At 38.6% G+C, this 16,861-nt stretch overlaps 1 protein-coding gene across 1 annotated transcript in view; it reads right to left on the bottom strand.

Annotated features, from left to right (window-relative positions):
• Positions 1-16,152, bottom strand: part of RBM20 (RNA binding motif protein 20) — a 235,497-nt gene extending 219,345 nt beyond the window's left edge. Inside the window, exon 1 of the mRNA XM_036735908.1 lies at positions 15,795-16,152. Within this exon, the coding sequence (XP_036591803.1) occupies positions 15,795-16,009 (215 nt within the window). The 5' untranslated portion in view covers positions 16,010-16,152. The remainder of the gene's footprint in view (positions 1-15,794) is intronic.
• Positions 16,153-16,861: the final 709 nt, after the last annotated feature.

The following is a 16,861-nucleotide window of genomic DNA, read 5'->3' on the forward strand; positions in this document are numbered from 1 at the left end:
TTCCAGACAATGATTTCAAGTGTTGGGATGGAAGTAAGATATGGTCTGGAGGGTGCTGCCATTCCCAGGGCTGTTGAGCTTCTCAGCCAATTGGTCAGTAGTTAAGATTGATGGTGCAGCACAAATGTTCTAGCTCCCTCTACAAGAACGAGGCTGTTACATCTGCTCTTTGGAGTTTCAGGAAGTAATTCTGAGGCCAGGGTATCTCTCTTCTCTACCACCACTGACTCAAGTCCCAACTGACTATGTTCCACTCACTGCTAGGAGATAGTGACTAGCATCCCAGTTTCATTTAACCACAATATCAACTAGCTTTTACTTTAGGATATTTATTTCAAAGCTATAGTAAGAGCAAAGCTAGATCCCCCCCACAAAAAACCATTGTGGGGAAGAGCACATTCTCCCCTACACCACCCTAGTCTCTGGAAGAATAGGCTTCAAAACCACGGTCCCACCAAGTTCATATCTGCCACACGAGCCAGCACTTCAACTATAACTGGCCTGGCTTTCAACTGCTGCTCCCAAAGATCAATTTATGCTCCCAAGGGCACTGATGCTACACTGATTGTAAAACCTAGGAACTCTATAATGTCAGGATGCCAAGGAACCCTCCAGACCTTTTGAACTCACAAAGCAGCCCTCCCACCACTAGATGCTGTTAGTAAAGGAGTCAACAAGATCCCCCAAGAGCAAGTGCGATAAAAGAGGAAGTAATTGAAGTGGACAAGCCTTTCTAAATGACTCTGAAGCCAATCATAGAGTTTCCTCTTCCATACATGCTTAACCAACCAGAAGCAGCTACTAAAGCCTACTCATGCTCCACAGTCTCTCCAAGATACTTCCTTCACATGCCATCACCATTTTCCCAGAGGCAAACACTCTAGGTTCCTCCATGTGGAGAGTCTGCATCAGCTGAGCAAACTGATGGGGTCTGCACATGTCCCTGATGCTGATTATTGTTGTGGTGAGGAAGGTGAGGCAGAGATTAACCCCCACCCCCACCTCCCATAACAGCTATGAGGAACAGGCAGGAAGAAGTTCTAGTGGTCTGGAAGATATTGCTATTCTCAACATTCTTGGGGTCAGAGTCCTGGGCTCTTTCCATCAAGGTCTGAGAAGAGGTGGTGATAGAGGCAGTGGGGGTAGTTTGATATGTCTGGCACATGAGTCCTCCTTTTTCTCACAGAGCATGGGCTGCTTCAGCTGGAGATGTGATGGACTTAAAAGTGCAAAAAGAGATAAATGTTTTTAGAAACAGCCATTATGTAGATTTGTTTAGTTTAACTTTACCTATTTATTTAGTTACAAGGGTTTTTTTTCTCTGATTTTAAAGAAGAGAAGGGTGAGGGGGGAGAGGTTAACAACAGTGATCTGAAAAAGTGGGTCATTGAAACATTTTTGAATGCACAAAATAGAACAGAAGAAAGTTCACAGAGAACAGTTATAAAAGTAATGTGTTGAATTTAATATATGATTTTTAAAGAAAGCAGCATCAAATAGATATTCATGATTTCATATGCAGTCCTTTTTATGTTCTGTGTATATGGAAACACTATTTGATATTTAAATTTTGAATAAAAATAAAATTATATTTTAAAATATCAGGCTTAATGTAAGAAAAACAGACTGAGTTATCCAGTACTTCATGTGATAACAAAACAGCTACTTAGAGATTGAGGAGTAGCTAAAAAAACTGTGGTACATGAATGTAATGAAATACTGAATCTGAAGAAATGACAAATACGAACAATTCACAGAAGCATGTGGAAGGCTTACATGAACCCATGCAGACTGAAGTAAGCCCAACTAGGAAAACAATATGTACAATGGCTACATAAATGGAAAGAACAGAAAAAATGTACAATATATAATTATAATGACCAAGCTGGGCCCCAAAGAATCAATCAACAGGTTCTGGGATACAAATACAAAGAATTCCTACTCTTAAAGAGTTCATATTCCATGAGGAGAAATTACATTTCCAATACAAACAAACAAATTCAAGGTAGTTAAGAAGAGGGGTAATTAGCAGTTGACGAGAATCAGGAAAGGCTTCGTGTAGAAGGTGGTACATAAATTGCATTTTAGAGTAAGAGAGGGCTTTAAGGCAAAGGTCAGAAAGAACACTCTAGATATGAAAGATGTCCAGGAAAAAAGCATGAAGAGGGAAAATGGAGGGCCATGTGTGAGAAACAATAATAAGGCCACTTTGACTGGACTATAGCACTCTGGAAAGGGAGAAATGTATAATAAGTATTTTTTTAAATAGCCTTGAGAAAAGAATTGAGAAAATACAGCTCTCCACTTCATTACAGAGGTGGAGAGGGGGCAGGACTATGGACATGGAATGTTATATATTGATATACACAGTCAACATATTGGTTAGTTTTGTTCAACTCCTTTTTTTCTTTCTTTTTAAAATTTTTAAAAGGAATGGCTTGCTGGTGGCAGAGGAAGATATATTCAGATATGAATGTGCTATAAAAACAAGAATTACAAATAAAAATTACATAACATGCTTTTAAAACCTGAAAAATGTGTAATTATATTGAACAAGTTTGGCTCCTGAACATGAGTTGAGAAAAATATACCTCCCTTCCTTCCTTGCAGAGAAGTAGGGGACTATGAGCACAAAGTATTACATATACTGTCAGAAATGGTTAATGTGTTGTTCTTGTTGAAATGTTTTTTTCCTCTCTTTTTTAAGTATTCCTTAAAAATAGGTGGCTTGCTGTGCACAAAATCGGGAAGGAATATATTCCAAATGAATGTGAAACAAAAACAAAAGGTATTACTAAAAAACATAATTAAAAAAACAAATATAAATAAAGTCCCAATTAGTGCTAATAATGAAGGTCATGAGATAGTTACATGTATTTTATTTTACACTATTCGAAGTTATAATTTTGTGAAATATGGCAGTTGTTTCCAGGCCAATGGAATGTAAATTAGAATAATAAAGCTATTTCATGGGATTCATTATTCATGCTAATGGAGACCTAGCTGTAGAGCTATACAATCCTGTGGGTGATGTCTTGACTTTACTCTGCTTATTAATCATTTATCTGTTTTTACTGATTAAGCTTGACTTCCTCCCCCAAAAAAGCATGACAGTTGTAGAGAAGATGTAAAAAGTCAGATGAAGATGAATGGAAGAGTGGTTGTAAATGCCATTGGGAATCTTTTCTGAGTCAGCAGGAAGAAATTGCTTCAAGTACCTGGTTTTTAATATTCAGCTAGCAGAGGCTAGCCCCAAGTCTGCTGTGCTACTAAGGCTAGCTGCCTATTGTAACTCTGCTTTTTCAGGAAGTATTAGAGGCTCAGGAGATGTACAATAGGTCCTTTAGGTTAAAGGCTGAGATTTAAAGTCATACCAAACCCTTCCATTGGACTACAGATGTCCCAAGAAGTAACAGACTGCTACTGATCAACCTGGGTCCTTGGCTTGACTGCCCACTAGTAACTTAGATGTACTTAGCCCCAATAAAACAATTATATTCTCTTCCCTGATAGTGTAAGCCCATACTGCTGGTTTCAAAGAAAAATATGTTTAACTTTAGTTTATGAAGAAGGCCTGGTTTAGCGACTACAGACCCAGCACTCTATCCACTGCGCCACCTAGCTGCCCGAAATGAGAGGTAATGGGCCAGAAGACTTCAAACATCTCTCCTATCACTAAACCTGTGACCCTATGACAGTGAAGGTGGTTCAGCAATTATTTATATTATTTTATTATTTTTATCCTATTTTACATTGGCATATTTTAACATTTATAACAAATTCTTGATTTTTTAAAACAAAACACTGGCTAAGATTATTGCATAGACTGCTTTATGAAAAGTGTGTGGGTAATCTTTTTCTGCTGTTTCTTTTTTTAATGGACCATTGCTACAGAAAATTTAGAAACACGTGTAGTGGTCTGGAGTGATATTACCTGGAATCAAGTTGTGGGTCTCCTACTTATTACCTTTGTGACCTAAAACAGGTCACTTTACCATTTTGCACCCGTTTCCTCACCTACAAAATGAGAGGATTGGGCTAAATGATTGCTAAGTTTCTTTTTAGCTCTTGGTTTATGATATATCCTTTAAAATAAGTATTCTTCACTCTTTTATGTCATGGACCCCTCTAAGCTATCCAATAAAGCCTATGGCCCCCTTCTCAGAATATTTTTAAATAAGTAGAATAAAATACACAGAATTACAAAGGAAACCAATTATACTGAAATACATTTCCCAAAATAGGGGGGGAAACAACAAAGACAAGTTCAAGTCAGGACTCTCTGCTTTGAAGTCCAATTCAGACGCCCTCCACTCCCACATCAGTGACCTCTTAGAATTCACATGGCTCTGGTTTACATCTCTCTGGTGCTCTGTACATGTGTCTATGTGTGTGTCTGTGTGTTTCTTACCCTCTACTAAACTACAAAGCCAGTCCCTCTCTTTTCCTCTCCACTTACCCACCTCATCCTGAGCACTGTGGGTACTTAACACATTATATAATCATCATTTGCCAGTCACTAAAAGCAGATTTAAAACTAAATGAAATGAAAATTTAATTGAAATTTGTAATCAATGAAACTTGAACTTTTACTCTTAAAAATAAACAAAGGGAGGCAAGAATCGTGGGTTCTAACTATAAGTCACTAACTAGCTGCATTGTTCTTAGGTACGTCACTTTCCTTCTCCAGACCTTGAAAGGTTAGGACTAAATGACCACATTCTACAGTTTTCTGAACTGAGGCATACATCTAGGGAATCCTGGCATTCACTAGATTTCTGAATCAAACGATTATATTGGCTATTATTTTAACACATGCTGAGAGGATTATAGCTGTTTATATACTCTGCCTAGCCTCAATTTCAGATCTTGCCAGTCATGCATATCAGATGCCTGGTTATAACTGCTTGTGGAATTTAAAATGGGGTATGGATTTCAGCTTAAAATAAGAGCATATACAGCTAGAAACAAACACCTAAAAACACTGGTCCTTCTCGAAGTTGCTAATTTTTAAAATTATTTTGTTTTCAGATTAGTTTCATCCATACCTTTATACTAAAATATTATGTGTCAATAGTTATGTTTTCATAGTGTGAACACTTTTTGTTAAAGGTGCAAGTATTTGTAACAGTATGGTAATCATACTACATCTTGAATTTACATAGGATTTCCTTAACTGCCTCTGCTCTGCTCCCAAAATCCAGGTTTTTTACCAAAAGGATCATTTTCCTTCCCAAAGTATCCCGGTCAGGCTGGCAGTCAGCTTGGAACAGTGAATAAATCACAGGATTTGAAATTAGCAAACCTAATTTTGAATCATAGTCTGGCTGCTTCCTACCTATGTGAACTTGTGACTCTGTTTCTTTATCTGTATAATGAGGAGCTTGAACCAGAAGATCTCTAAAGAACCTTCCAGCTCTAAATTACATTGTTCCCATGACATTACATTATAGGTGGGGAAACTAAGGCACGGGGTTGAATGGTTACTAGCAAAGCCTGGACTAGAATGCAGTTTTCTCACTGACGCCTCATATGAGGCTCTTTTTACTACAGCCTCCATCATATTCTCTGTATGGGACCAAGGGTACTTATTTGGCATATGTAAAAATAGATATGTAACTTAAATCTAAAAAAGATGAACAAAGTGGGAGTCAGCAACAAGCTCCAGGACACTCCTAGATTAGGCTGCAGAGCAGCTCATCACCCATTTTTAAGTCAGCTGGCGCTAGTGACTGAAATAGTTGATAAAGACCTTCATCAAAGAAGCAGTGCAGCCTCAAGATGCTTAAGAGGGTATCTGAAACACTGGATGGTATAACAAAAGTTACAATAGCTTCAAATTATTTCCATTCCAGTCAATGACAGTCTGTCTGGTATATGGATATTTAGGAAAAAAACAACCATCTTATATTCCTCCTTTTTGAACTTAGCTTTCAGCAAGAGAGGTTTGGTAGGAACAGGCTCTGGGCACAATCCAGTGACTGGGGAACCATCAAGTTTTTATTAGGGCTAATGGGAGCTCGGCAAGTTTACAAAAATATTTGTGGGCACGTATGTTTTATTTCTAAAATCCAAGTTTGTATTATGTTCTACGAATCAGTTTGCACCTCTCCTGTCCAGTATGTCCTATACTATATTGGTCATTTTTTATATGACTGATGTATTCTACTAGGCTGTAAGTTCCATAAAGAAGCCTATCTACTATGTGTTTCTGACTTTTGTATCCCCAACAGCACTTAGCATAGAGTTTTGTCCATAGTGGAATTAGGTAAAGCTTGATCTATTAAATTTTTGGTTTTACCAGCCCAAGTATTCTGTTTTAAACTAATGTACCATTTCTATCTCGATAGCAAGTACATATTCTATAAAATTATATAAAATGTTGGGCTTTTACATTAATAATAGTTATATAAAATTGCAAGTATGTGAAAAAATTTAATCAATAAATTAAATTATTTTCTTGTTAATAAAAATATTAAAAGTAACCCTTCACTGAACACTTCATTTTTCAATGTTAAAAGAGAGAGGAACAACAGAAAGTCTTCAAGGTGGCTGAAAACAGGGTGTATGTTTTCTGTCCATTAAAGAGATCATAATTACATGTTCATTGAAAACTAACCTTGGGCTAGAAAGAGACAGGTCAGTGCTGAATTTCTACTTGGCAAGAGGGCAAAATTTGGAAGGTTACTTTGAGAGAGCATATCTACTGCCAAGGTGTAGAAAGACAAACCCATGATTAGGGGGACCTAGGAAAGGCAAAGAGTTGATTGGAAACATAGAAGAGCACTTTGCTGAATCATGATGGGGGAAGTCTGGCAGACCGGAGCTAAAAGGATCAATGACTAATTCATAAACAGGTTATGTTCCCTTCTCTCTGTTTCTAGAAACCCTGAAAAGCATAGCATAGTGTAAATCATATGGGTCTACAAGTCAGGAGATCTAGGTTTTAGTACTCTGACACTGACTCCTAGCATGACCTTGGGCAAAACACTTTATCCCTCTGGGTCTCACTTTTTTCATCTGTAAAATGAAGAGAATGGAGCTGAGATCAGTTCCTGGATTCTAAATATAGAGACTAACCAGCCCAAACCCAGTTAAAAATAAATTAAAAAAAAACTGTAAATCACAACATAACTCATCTCCTTTCTTTTCTCAAAGGCCTTTTTATGATTTTTCAAATATTAAGTCAAGATTCTCTAATGTCCTAGGAGATGGTAAATATGATCAACTATGTGGATGCCTGGGAAATGACAGCACATGTGAGTGTTAGTGGCATCTGCAGGCTTAAGGAAAAAAATAAGTCACATATGCAAGATTCAGGCCTATACCAATTTATAGTAAGCACTCCGACCTCTCAGAAGAGGTAGAGAAATTTTGGAAATCTCCTAGGGAGAAAAAGAAATTTTCTGTTGTTCCTATATGTGAACAGCACCTGCTCAAAGCACAATATAGATTAATGCACAGTAAATACTGATGACAATACAAATGTATATTGTTAATACTTTTATATGCCTCACAAGCAAATTTCCTATCAAGGGAAAATTTTAAGACTCTCCCTCTAGCATACCATGTTCTACATTAAACATATAATCATTGATGATTTTTTTCTTAAGTAAATAATACTATCCTTTTTGTAAACTAAATCATAATAATCTGGTTCCCCAAAATAATCATTTGAACTTAAGATTCCAAACATTTTTTAAAAAGGATAATCTAACTTTTTCTAACGTTACTATAGATATCTCTGAATCACAGAGTTAAGGAATTAGGTCGTGAGTGATGCTCTTTGTAAATAACAGAAAAGGCATTTACCTGATCTTTAATTTTTTATTTACTTATAGAGAGGGAATAAGCATTTATATAGCACCTACTATGTGTCAGATACTATAGGAAGCACTTTAGAAATATTATCTCATTTGATCCTCACAACAAACCTGGGGAAAAGATGCTATTATTATCATTCCCATTCCACAGTTGAGGAAACCAAGGTAAAGAGAGGTTAAGTAACTTGCCCAGGGTCATACAGCCAGTGTGACCCTTACAGATACATGCCCATATACTTAAAAGTTTTTAAGTGGTGGAAGATAAATGCAACTATATTTTATAAAGGGCACTAAATATGTTACATGTTCTGTCATACAGTTCTAGGATGTTAGCATTAGAAACAACTCAGTTCTACCAATTTTACAGAAGTCAAACTAAGGACAAAAGAGATGACAAAGCTTGCCTTAGTTCACACAGCTAATAAATGAGAAAACCAGCTCCCAAACCCAGACCTCACGATTCCCAACTCAGTATTCTTTCCTCTATGACTCTCTTAAAGGAATTGTTTTGTTTGGAATTAATTTTCAGGAAAGATACTCATTTCTTACATTTGACAAACTCCAGCATCACCTAAATTTTTTGGTACAACAATTCATCTACTCAAAAGGCCACTTCTGATAATACAGCTTCAAAATAAAATCACCCAAATCCTCTTGCCTCATTACACAAACTGTCTTCTCATACCAGTTCTAACAGCCAGCAATAAACTTGGGAAAGCTACAAAAATTATGGGAAGGAACTTTAACATTTAGCCAAGAGAAGGGAAGATTGAGGGGGACATGAGTGTTGTCTTTAAATATCTGAAGGGTCAACATGCAGAAAACTGACAAGGTTTGTCTGGTTCTTAGTGGACAGATCTTTGGACAACAGGACAATACATTTTGGTCCAAGTTAAGGAAAAAATTCCTAATAATTAGAACTATACAAAAGGGGAATGAATTGCTTTGAAAGGTAGTTAGTTCATTGTCACTAGAAGTCTTAAGATTGCAGATGGTTACTTCTTAAGGATGTTATAGAAGGGAATCATGATCTGACTAGAGACTGGACTAAATGATTTTTTAGTCATTTGCAAAATAAAATTGTAAGATTATCTTTCAGCATATATTTCTTTCATTAAATTAGGTCCTTTTACTATTATTATTTAATGATTATATTTGCTTTAAATTAATAAATCCACATTGTGATGTCTATGCATATGCATGAATAAAGAAAAGTATCTTTAGGGGCACTGCCCCCTCTAAAAAAATATTTAAAATATTTCAACAGCATATGGTGGTTTTCCAATTTGGGACATTGCGATTTGTGTTGTCTCTGCCTCAGTAGATGATTGGCTTAATCAAGAGAAAATCAAGTGTGAAAGAAGAGTCTTGAGTAAATGACAATTCAGGGACATCCTTAATGAAATGCAATATGAAGTAGAAAAGAAGCGTGAAAATTGTTTTCAGGGGAGAAAATCCAGTCCATGCATACCACCAAGTCTGCCTCTTCTACCTCCAAACATACGGGAAACCTCCAGGAAGCAATATAGTTCTTCCAGGAACTATATAGTGTGGTCTTACCGTTTAAGACAAGTTGTTCAATTGTCCCCTTCTTGCCTACAAATTGCATTAGCATCAATGTGTACCACCACTACCCCTACTGATATGCTGTCAGCAAGAGGGAAAAGTTTTCTCATAAACCACTAGGGGATTTTGCAAGACCAGAAGAGATAAGAGGAAAGAAGGGGATCAGTGATGACTGCATTATTTGACTGGGAAGTCTTTAAACAGTAGTTATTGATTGGCCGTGCACTAACCCAAACTAAAATAACCTATTTTCCCCTTTATACCCTCCCCAAATAACAATGGTGAACCCAGACATAATCAGCTGTATTTCCCCTGTAAAAGAATGATTTTTTTAGAATTTCTCTTTCCTGATTCTGTTCTGTCCTGACCACCCATCATGCAAGAGCACACATCTGCACAGCACTAACATCCCTGCCACAGCTTCAGAGATCAAATTCACACACCCGATTAAAAATCCAACTTCTTAATTAAAGCAAACATTTCCCAGCCTTCTCACCAGTGGGAACTGCAGAAGAGAAATATTGGGTTTCCCATATAGAGAACATAGTCATACATCTGAGACCCAGTCAACTTTAATGGAATAAAGTGGAAATTCCCTGCTATTTTGTCATATGTTTCTTTACGTGAACCAAGCATTAGCTTCTGTACCCGTATTCTGAAATACAGATTACTCTACTTTGCTCTCTGTGAAAGTTTTCTACATTCTAACTCTAAATATGGTTATCACCCATTACAGCTGTAAAACTAAGCAACAATTCTCCATGTTAAAATGTACAAAAGTATATACATACTGGCTGGGTCCTCACAGTCATTGCTGTGGCTGGAAACAAAAATCAGATTAAGTAAGATATTGTGTAATGAGAGTCCTTTTTCAGCTCCAGATAGACAAGGCGTACTGGAGGTAGGCAGGAAGATGAAATAGGTTCTACTTATATTTTCTTCCTTTGGGACTTCAGATCAGTCACTTTTGCTTATTTTTCTTTTTATTTTATTCTATAATCCATGAGCCAAACTCAATGTCCAACATCATTACAATATTGCTTCTTGACCCTGTTATTAATTTGATTGTACTAAGTTCTTTATTGAGAATTAATCCTTGCAGCTAGCCAGGGAAGAGGAGTGGGGAGAATATTCAATTTGATTGGAAGAGGAGGAAGAGGAGAAGGAAGAAAGAGAATGGAAGAAAGAAGGAAGGAACAAAGGAAGGAAGGAACAAAGGAAGGAAGGAAGGAAGGAACAAAGGAAGGAAGGAAGGAAGGAAGGAAGGAAGAAAGGAAGGAAAGAAGGAAGAAGGAGGAGGGAGATGAAAAGGAGGGAAGGAGGGAAGAAGTGAAAGAAGGGAGAAAGAAAAAGAAAGAAAGATTAGAAAAAGGGGAAAAAAAACTTAGCAGTTTGGCATTATTTCATTTTGAATAGCACCCTGAGCTTTTGCTGGAAATCTAAGGATATATAAGACTATGCAGTTCAGACCACATCTAGAGCTAGGATTTTGAAACCTGCCGCTTAGCAAAAAAGGCAAGAAAAGAGCAAAACAGAAGTGACAGAAGAGTAAGAGCACGCAGAGAGAATGGTTCTTTTTCCCCTGTAGCACCAGTTTAAGTACAGTTTAATAACAGCTCTGTGCACCATGTGTAATAATGCCCCTTACCATAACTAATGAGAATAATGCACTACATTTCATATTACTGACCTCTCTGGGGACTTGAAAAAAGACTCCTAACTGGATAACTACACTTATCTAAATACCAATTCTGTGTGCCAAATAGACAATGAAGACAAATTTTCCTTAAAACAATCAAATAAAAACTACGCCCCCCCCCCAAAAAATCTGTTATTGTCCCTTAGTCTTCCTAGACTAAGAAGAGACTTCAGGAAGCCAAGAATCAAGTTTGCCTCTGTCCTTCCCTCTTTTGAGTAAAGTGATTTAATCCTATCAGATGTTTTGCCCTGCTGAATGCCTGTCTTATGTGCACTTTAAGATGGTATTTAAAATTTTCAAAATTCTTCCAACATGTGTATTCTTGTTCCCCCTAAAACCAGCCCAAACTTAAGAGATTTTTTTTAAAGCACAGATGTCTAAAATTCTGTCTTTCCTCAAGACAAAATTTAGTGCTAAAAAGTACTAAATTTTTCTATTGGGATAATATTCCTCTTTGGTAAGCTCTTAATTTCCTTCCCTCAAATTCTAGATATAAATCTTAAGCATATCTTTCAAAGTTAATGGACCCTCGCTACAAACTACTGCTATTGTTGGTTGCATCCTGCCGGTACTCTTATGGGCAGAACCTTAGGAATACATTCAGAATGTACAAAGCCACAGTTATCTAAAATTACTTGTTACTTTTCATGTGTTCTACATTTATAATAAAGTGTCCACTTTACCTGTTCTGAAGATAGTGAAGGTATCTCATCTCACTGTTATTCATATAACTTTGAACATCAGAAAACAAAACTATAGTGTACAAAGTATTTTCATGATGCGCACACATAAAAGTAAGGTGACTCAGTCTATCAAATGCAAAACAAACACTTAACTATTTTACATGTTTTTTATTATTTATAAATTAACATTTTAAAGGCCAATAAACATAGAAATATCTATTTATAAAACACTCAGTATTATAACAAATCAGCTGTACATATGCTGCTGCATTTCACTGATCATATATTTTAGAAAATTCATCCATTTGTTCACATCTTTTTATAATTTCTATGCTCATTGTATAAGATGGTATAACTATTTCAGGTAGATGGGAATTTTTCAACAAACATCATAGTTTTTTTAAATATTAGACAAGAGTGCAAGTCATATGATGCCTTATAAATTAGTAAGAAAATGGGGTTGAATATCAGCAAGAAAAAATATTCCATATCATTAGAAAGAAAATATGAGGGCGTTCTCACCAGAAGATTCCATGTAAAATGTCCAGACACATTTACCAGCTATTTCCTTTGTCCATTATCAAAATAAATATTTCTTGTCAATCAAGTCATAAAATTTTAGCTTCAGATTTTTTAAACTTACACCAGGTCTACTTTGTGTGTTACTTTGATGACTTTCTGTGAAAATGGTTTGATCATCCATTTAAACTCAATAAGACGATGCTTTCAATTTCCTTTAACTGATTTTTTTAAGTGAAAAGCAAAAAAGCATTATTATCACTATCTTTTAAGTGCCTGCAACCTCCTAATGACTTAATTACTAAAGGAGGGTGATAGGGAGAGGGTAGGATAGACCAATACTCAAAAGCTTATAGCATAATAGTAAGAAAACGAAACATAGTGAAAAGTAGTAGCCTCTAACACAGGGTTTCTTAACCTGTAGGTCTGTGGATAGATTTCAGGGAGATCTGTGAATCTGGATGGGAAAAAAAATAACATCTCTATTTTCACTAGCATTTCCTTCAACTGTTAATTTTTTTTTAAAAATTATTCTGAAAAGTAGGGGTCTCTAGACTTCAACAGACTACCAAAGAGATCACACACACACACACACACACACACACACACACACACACACACACACCCCTCTCTCTTAGGAACTTCTGATCCAACAAAACAAACATAAATGATGATGGTTTTGTATATGCTTTTACAATAAAGCAATGATACTGGTTTCCATTAGTCACATCCCAAACTCTCATTATTTTAGAATTTTACTACACATGTCTATAAGGCTACTTTAAATGCTAATTGAGATTATGAGGCTGCACCCGTATTTTATCAGTTTTAAACATTACTGATGAAAGTTGGCAACTTTTAACAAAGTATGTAGGTGAAAGTATCCCCATAGTCCTTCAAACCAAGATTACTGTATCCATCTTATTTAAGCAGATCAAAATCCCTCTCCACAAATATACTTAATAATTAATTATAAAGAGGAAGGGGTAAGTCCCCTAAAAAAACATTTGAAATATCTATGTATTCTTCTCATTGAGAATTTAACTAAAAATGTTAGTTTACTAACTTCCCTTCAAAATATGTGCCAATCAAAAGAGTTGAATTGTTCACTCTGTGGTGGAATTTAACTTTATAACTTTTGTTCAAAGATGGCGGTGTAAAGAGCGACTAATTATAATATAAAGATGGTGGCTCAGATTGAATTATGCAAACGTTGCTTCAAAATAACCAGATCGAATTTCAGCGCATTAAAGATGGACCTGTAAGGCTTGCCATTTTATGCCTAGTTCCAATGGTATTTGAGCGTGTAGAGAGGGGATGACAGGTCCCAAATCATCCTTCTAAAGAAAGATTCTGAAATATAAACATCAGCTCTCGCTGACAAAAACTCATTGGTCCCTGGGCATTGCACCTGCGTTTTGCGCCATTACCCAGACCCAAAAGAAGAAAAGTGTTTTTTGGTGCCTACAACTAGGATTGCAGGCGTCGGGGACATCTCTGTAAAACTCATCCTTATTTTTTAAAGCGAGACATTCCAGGGATGTGCTTCTTTAAATGAGGAGGAAGGCTTTGGGGGTGGGGGTGGGGAATATTATACATATGGCAATTAAAATTCAATTTTAAGTGATTAATTTCCTCCAAAACCCTCAGGCTCAAGCTACATTTCACAATCAGTCATGCATATATGGATTTTATAAAAATAAATGTTTCTCATTTTTTCCAGTTAAAAATAAACGGCACGAAAAGTTAACTAATTATCATGCTAAAATGATTTCGATAAACTGTATCGTGAAACACAATTTCACTTTACATGTTGGTTCTACAAGTAAAGACATTCAAAATTTTTCAATTAACTATTGTTAATTTAATTTTCAAAAAATCCATATTATATCGAAATAATTTTCTTGGGATGATTTATGTCTTAATTGAGGGTTAAAATACTAAGTTATATGATCTGTCAAATATACTTCAAGTCATATTTGAAATAACAATCACGCTTTCAGAAAAACAGAAGCAAGCATATAAAAATAGTCATTTCTAAATTCACCAACTGTTGAAAGTTTCACAAGATAGCCAATTAAAGCAAAAAGTGGTTATTAGAGAAACACTAAAGCCAACTTTATTATTGTATAAACTATTTACTTTGCCACTCCAAAAAGAAATCTGGAAACACTTTGCAGATGTCATGATGTCAAAGAACTTTGGTGACAAACAAATTTTCCCTGTTCTCTCACTGATCTATATGCCGGTCCTCAAAGCAGTGAAATTTAAATTTAAATTTACTGCCACTTATTCATAATATCTGGACACTTTTGAACACATTTTAATAAGTTTGTGTAATTTCAAGTACCAAAACAATTTTTTTTAAAGTCGTCTGGGATGGGACATTAAAAGACATCTCCCACATATGCTCAATATAAAGCTTTATTATATTCTTATGTAATTCTCTGGTTGTCCTGTTTCTCCCACATACTTTGCATTCATACCTTCTAATATTTCTTAAAGACAATTTTGAATACTTCATTACAGGAAAGAGGCATGTACCACCTCTAAGGGAATTGAGAAAGGTATCAGCCCTGTAGGCCTTAAAACCAATGCCTGAAAAATTCAAACAGCAAAAAAAAATTCATGCTACCTTTGACTTTTTGCCTGCTTTCCTTTCACAAGCGACCTCTAAAATGTTTTCGACATTTTTAACATCCACAAACTACCAACCGCTTACATTCCAGTAAAACGAGAACCCCAAAATTCACCCCAAAAGTGACTTCGTTCACAATGACTACAAGATGGCATTCGACATAAATGCGAGAAAACAGCCTGTGTGTCTGAGCTCCTCTGGTGAAGAGGACCTTCCTAAGAAAGGAGTTTGTCTTTATTTGGGGAAATCGAAGACAAACAAAAAGAACTGCTTATAATCCCCCTCACCAACCATCGCTCAATCTCGTTGTTTTGTTCTCTGCCCACAATTAAAGGAATTGTGTGTGTGTGTGACACACGACGCATACAAAAACAGTCCACACCAACATCCACATGCCCCAGTGAAGCTCCCGGGGAGCTCACCCAAAGCGAGCTGCTCCGCCGGGATTTTCCTCCGATTTGAGTTGTTCCAGTCTGGAAGAATTCCAGGAACATCCCTTGAACAGGGAGGACAAGGAGATGGGGAAACAGGTCTGTCTGAACCCCTGTGGACTGATGTGCTGTTCAAGGTATTTCCCTGCCCGCCCCCACCCCCATCCCTGCAAACACACACACAAAGACACACACACACACAGAGACACGCAGAGCCAGAATAATTCAGATAAGAGGCATATCTCCCCTCAAGAAAACTTGTCTTGGCCATAAGCCCTAGAGAAAGCACAGCAAAAACACTGTTTGGGGTGGAGGATGAAGCAAAGGAAAGGGGTATCTAAAGGGTGTGCCTACAGATACAGACACACACACAGACACACACACGCACACAGACACACACACACACACACGACACCCTCCTCCCCATCCTCTTACTTTTGGAGAATCTGAGGCAAAGCGGCCTGAGGCGCCGGTGGCGGCGGTGGCAGAGGTGGCGGCAGCAGCGGCTGCTGCATTCCTCGGTGGCCCGGGGGTCCCAGGAGTCCTGGGGGGGCGGCGGTTGCGGAGGCAGCCAGGGTGCGGGCATCTCTGTCGGGCTGCTCGCGGCCGCTGGTCTCCGGCTCCTGGCTCATGGCTGCGGCCAGCACCATGCGGCGACAGACCGCTCGGGACGAAGCAGCGGCAGGCGACAAGGGAGCGGAGGACGAGCGGAGACCGAAGGGGTCGATCCCGGGTGCGCAAAGTGCCCGGGGTCCGCACCGGCCCGCTGCAGTCCCCTTGTCCTTCCCCGCTGCGCGGCACCGTGAGGGGAGGGGAGGGGAGCAGCCAGAGGGGAGGAGGGGGAGGAAAGGGGCAGAAGGGAGGGAGAGCAGGAGGGGGAGGGGGAGGGAAGAGAGGGGAGGAGGTGCCGCCGCCGCCGCCGCCGCCGCCGCCTCCTCCTTCTCCTCCTCCTCCTCCTCCGCCGTGTAGTCCCTCACTCCCAAACCCCGGCCGAGCTGGGGGCGGCAGGTCTCTTGGCGGTTCAGGGACGGGGACCGTCCCCAGACTGGGAACAGCATTGTGGCATAGCTACCGATGTAAGGGAACGATGGGGGGTGAGGAGCCCCCCACGGAGCCGAGGCAGATGGGAAGGTAGCGAGAGCCCAGCGCTAGCCACGGGAGAAGCACAGGCCGGGAGGGCGCAGAGCTACCCAAAGGGAAAGGAGCGCCAGGCGTAGTCGAGCCCTCGGAGGAAGGCAGAGGGGCGCATAGCGCTAACCTGCTTAGTCGGGAGGGGGTACTGAGGCCGCGAGTCCCGAGGCTGGCGGAGAGAAATGCAGAGCTATCCTTGAGGGCAGACTCAGTCCTGGCGCGGACTTGAGCCCGTTAGCCGGGAGGCGCAGTCTGGGCACAGAGCTCTCCTTGACATTGGGAGGCAGGAGACTTATCCCGGGGTCATGCAGCCCCTCCGCATCAATCCGGGTGGAGGCGGTCGTAGCATAGCGCAGGGCCAGGAAGAAGGC

This window comes from Trichosurus vulpecula, chromosome 8 (genome assembly GCF_011100635.1).
Source record: "Trichosurus vulpecula isolate mTriVul1 chromosome 8, mTriVul1.pri, whole genome shotgun sequence".
NCBI lineage: Eukaryota > Metazoa > Chordata > Mammalia > Diprotodontia > Phalangeridae > Trichosurus > Trichosurus vulpecula.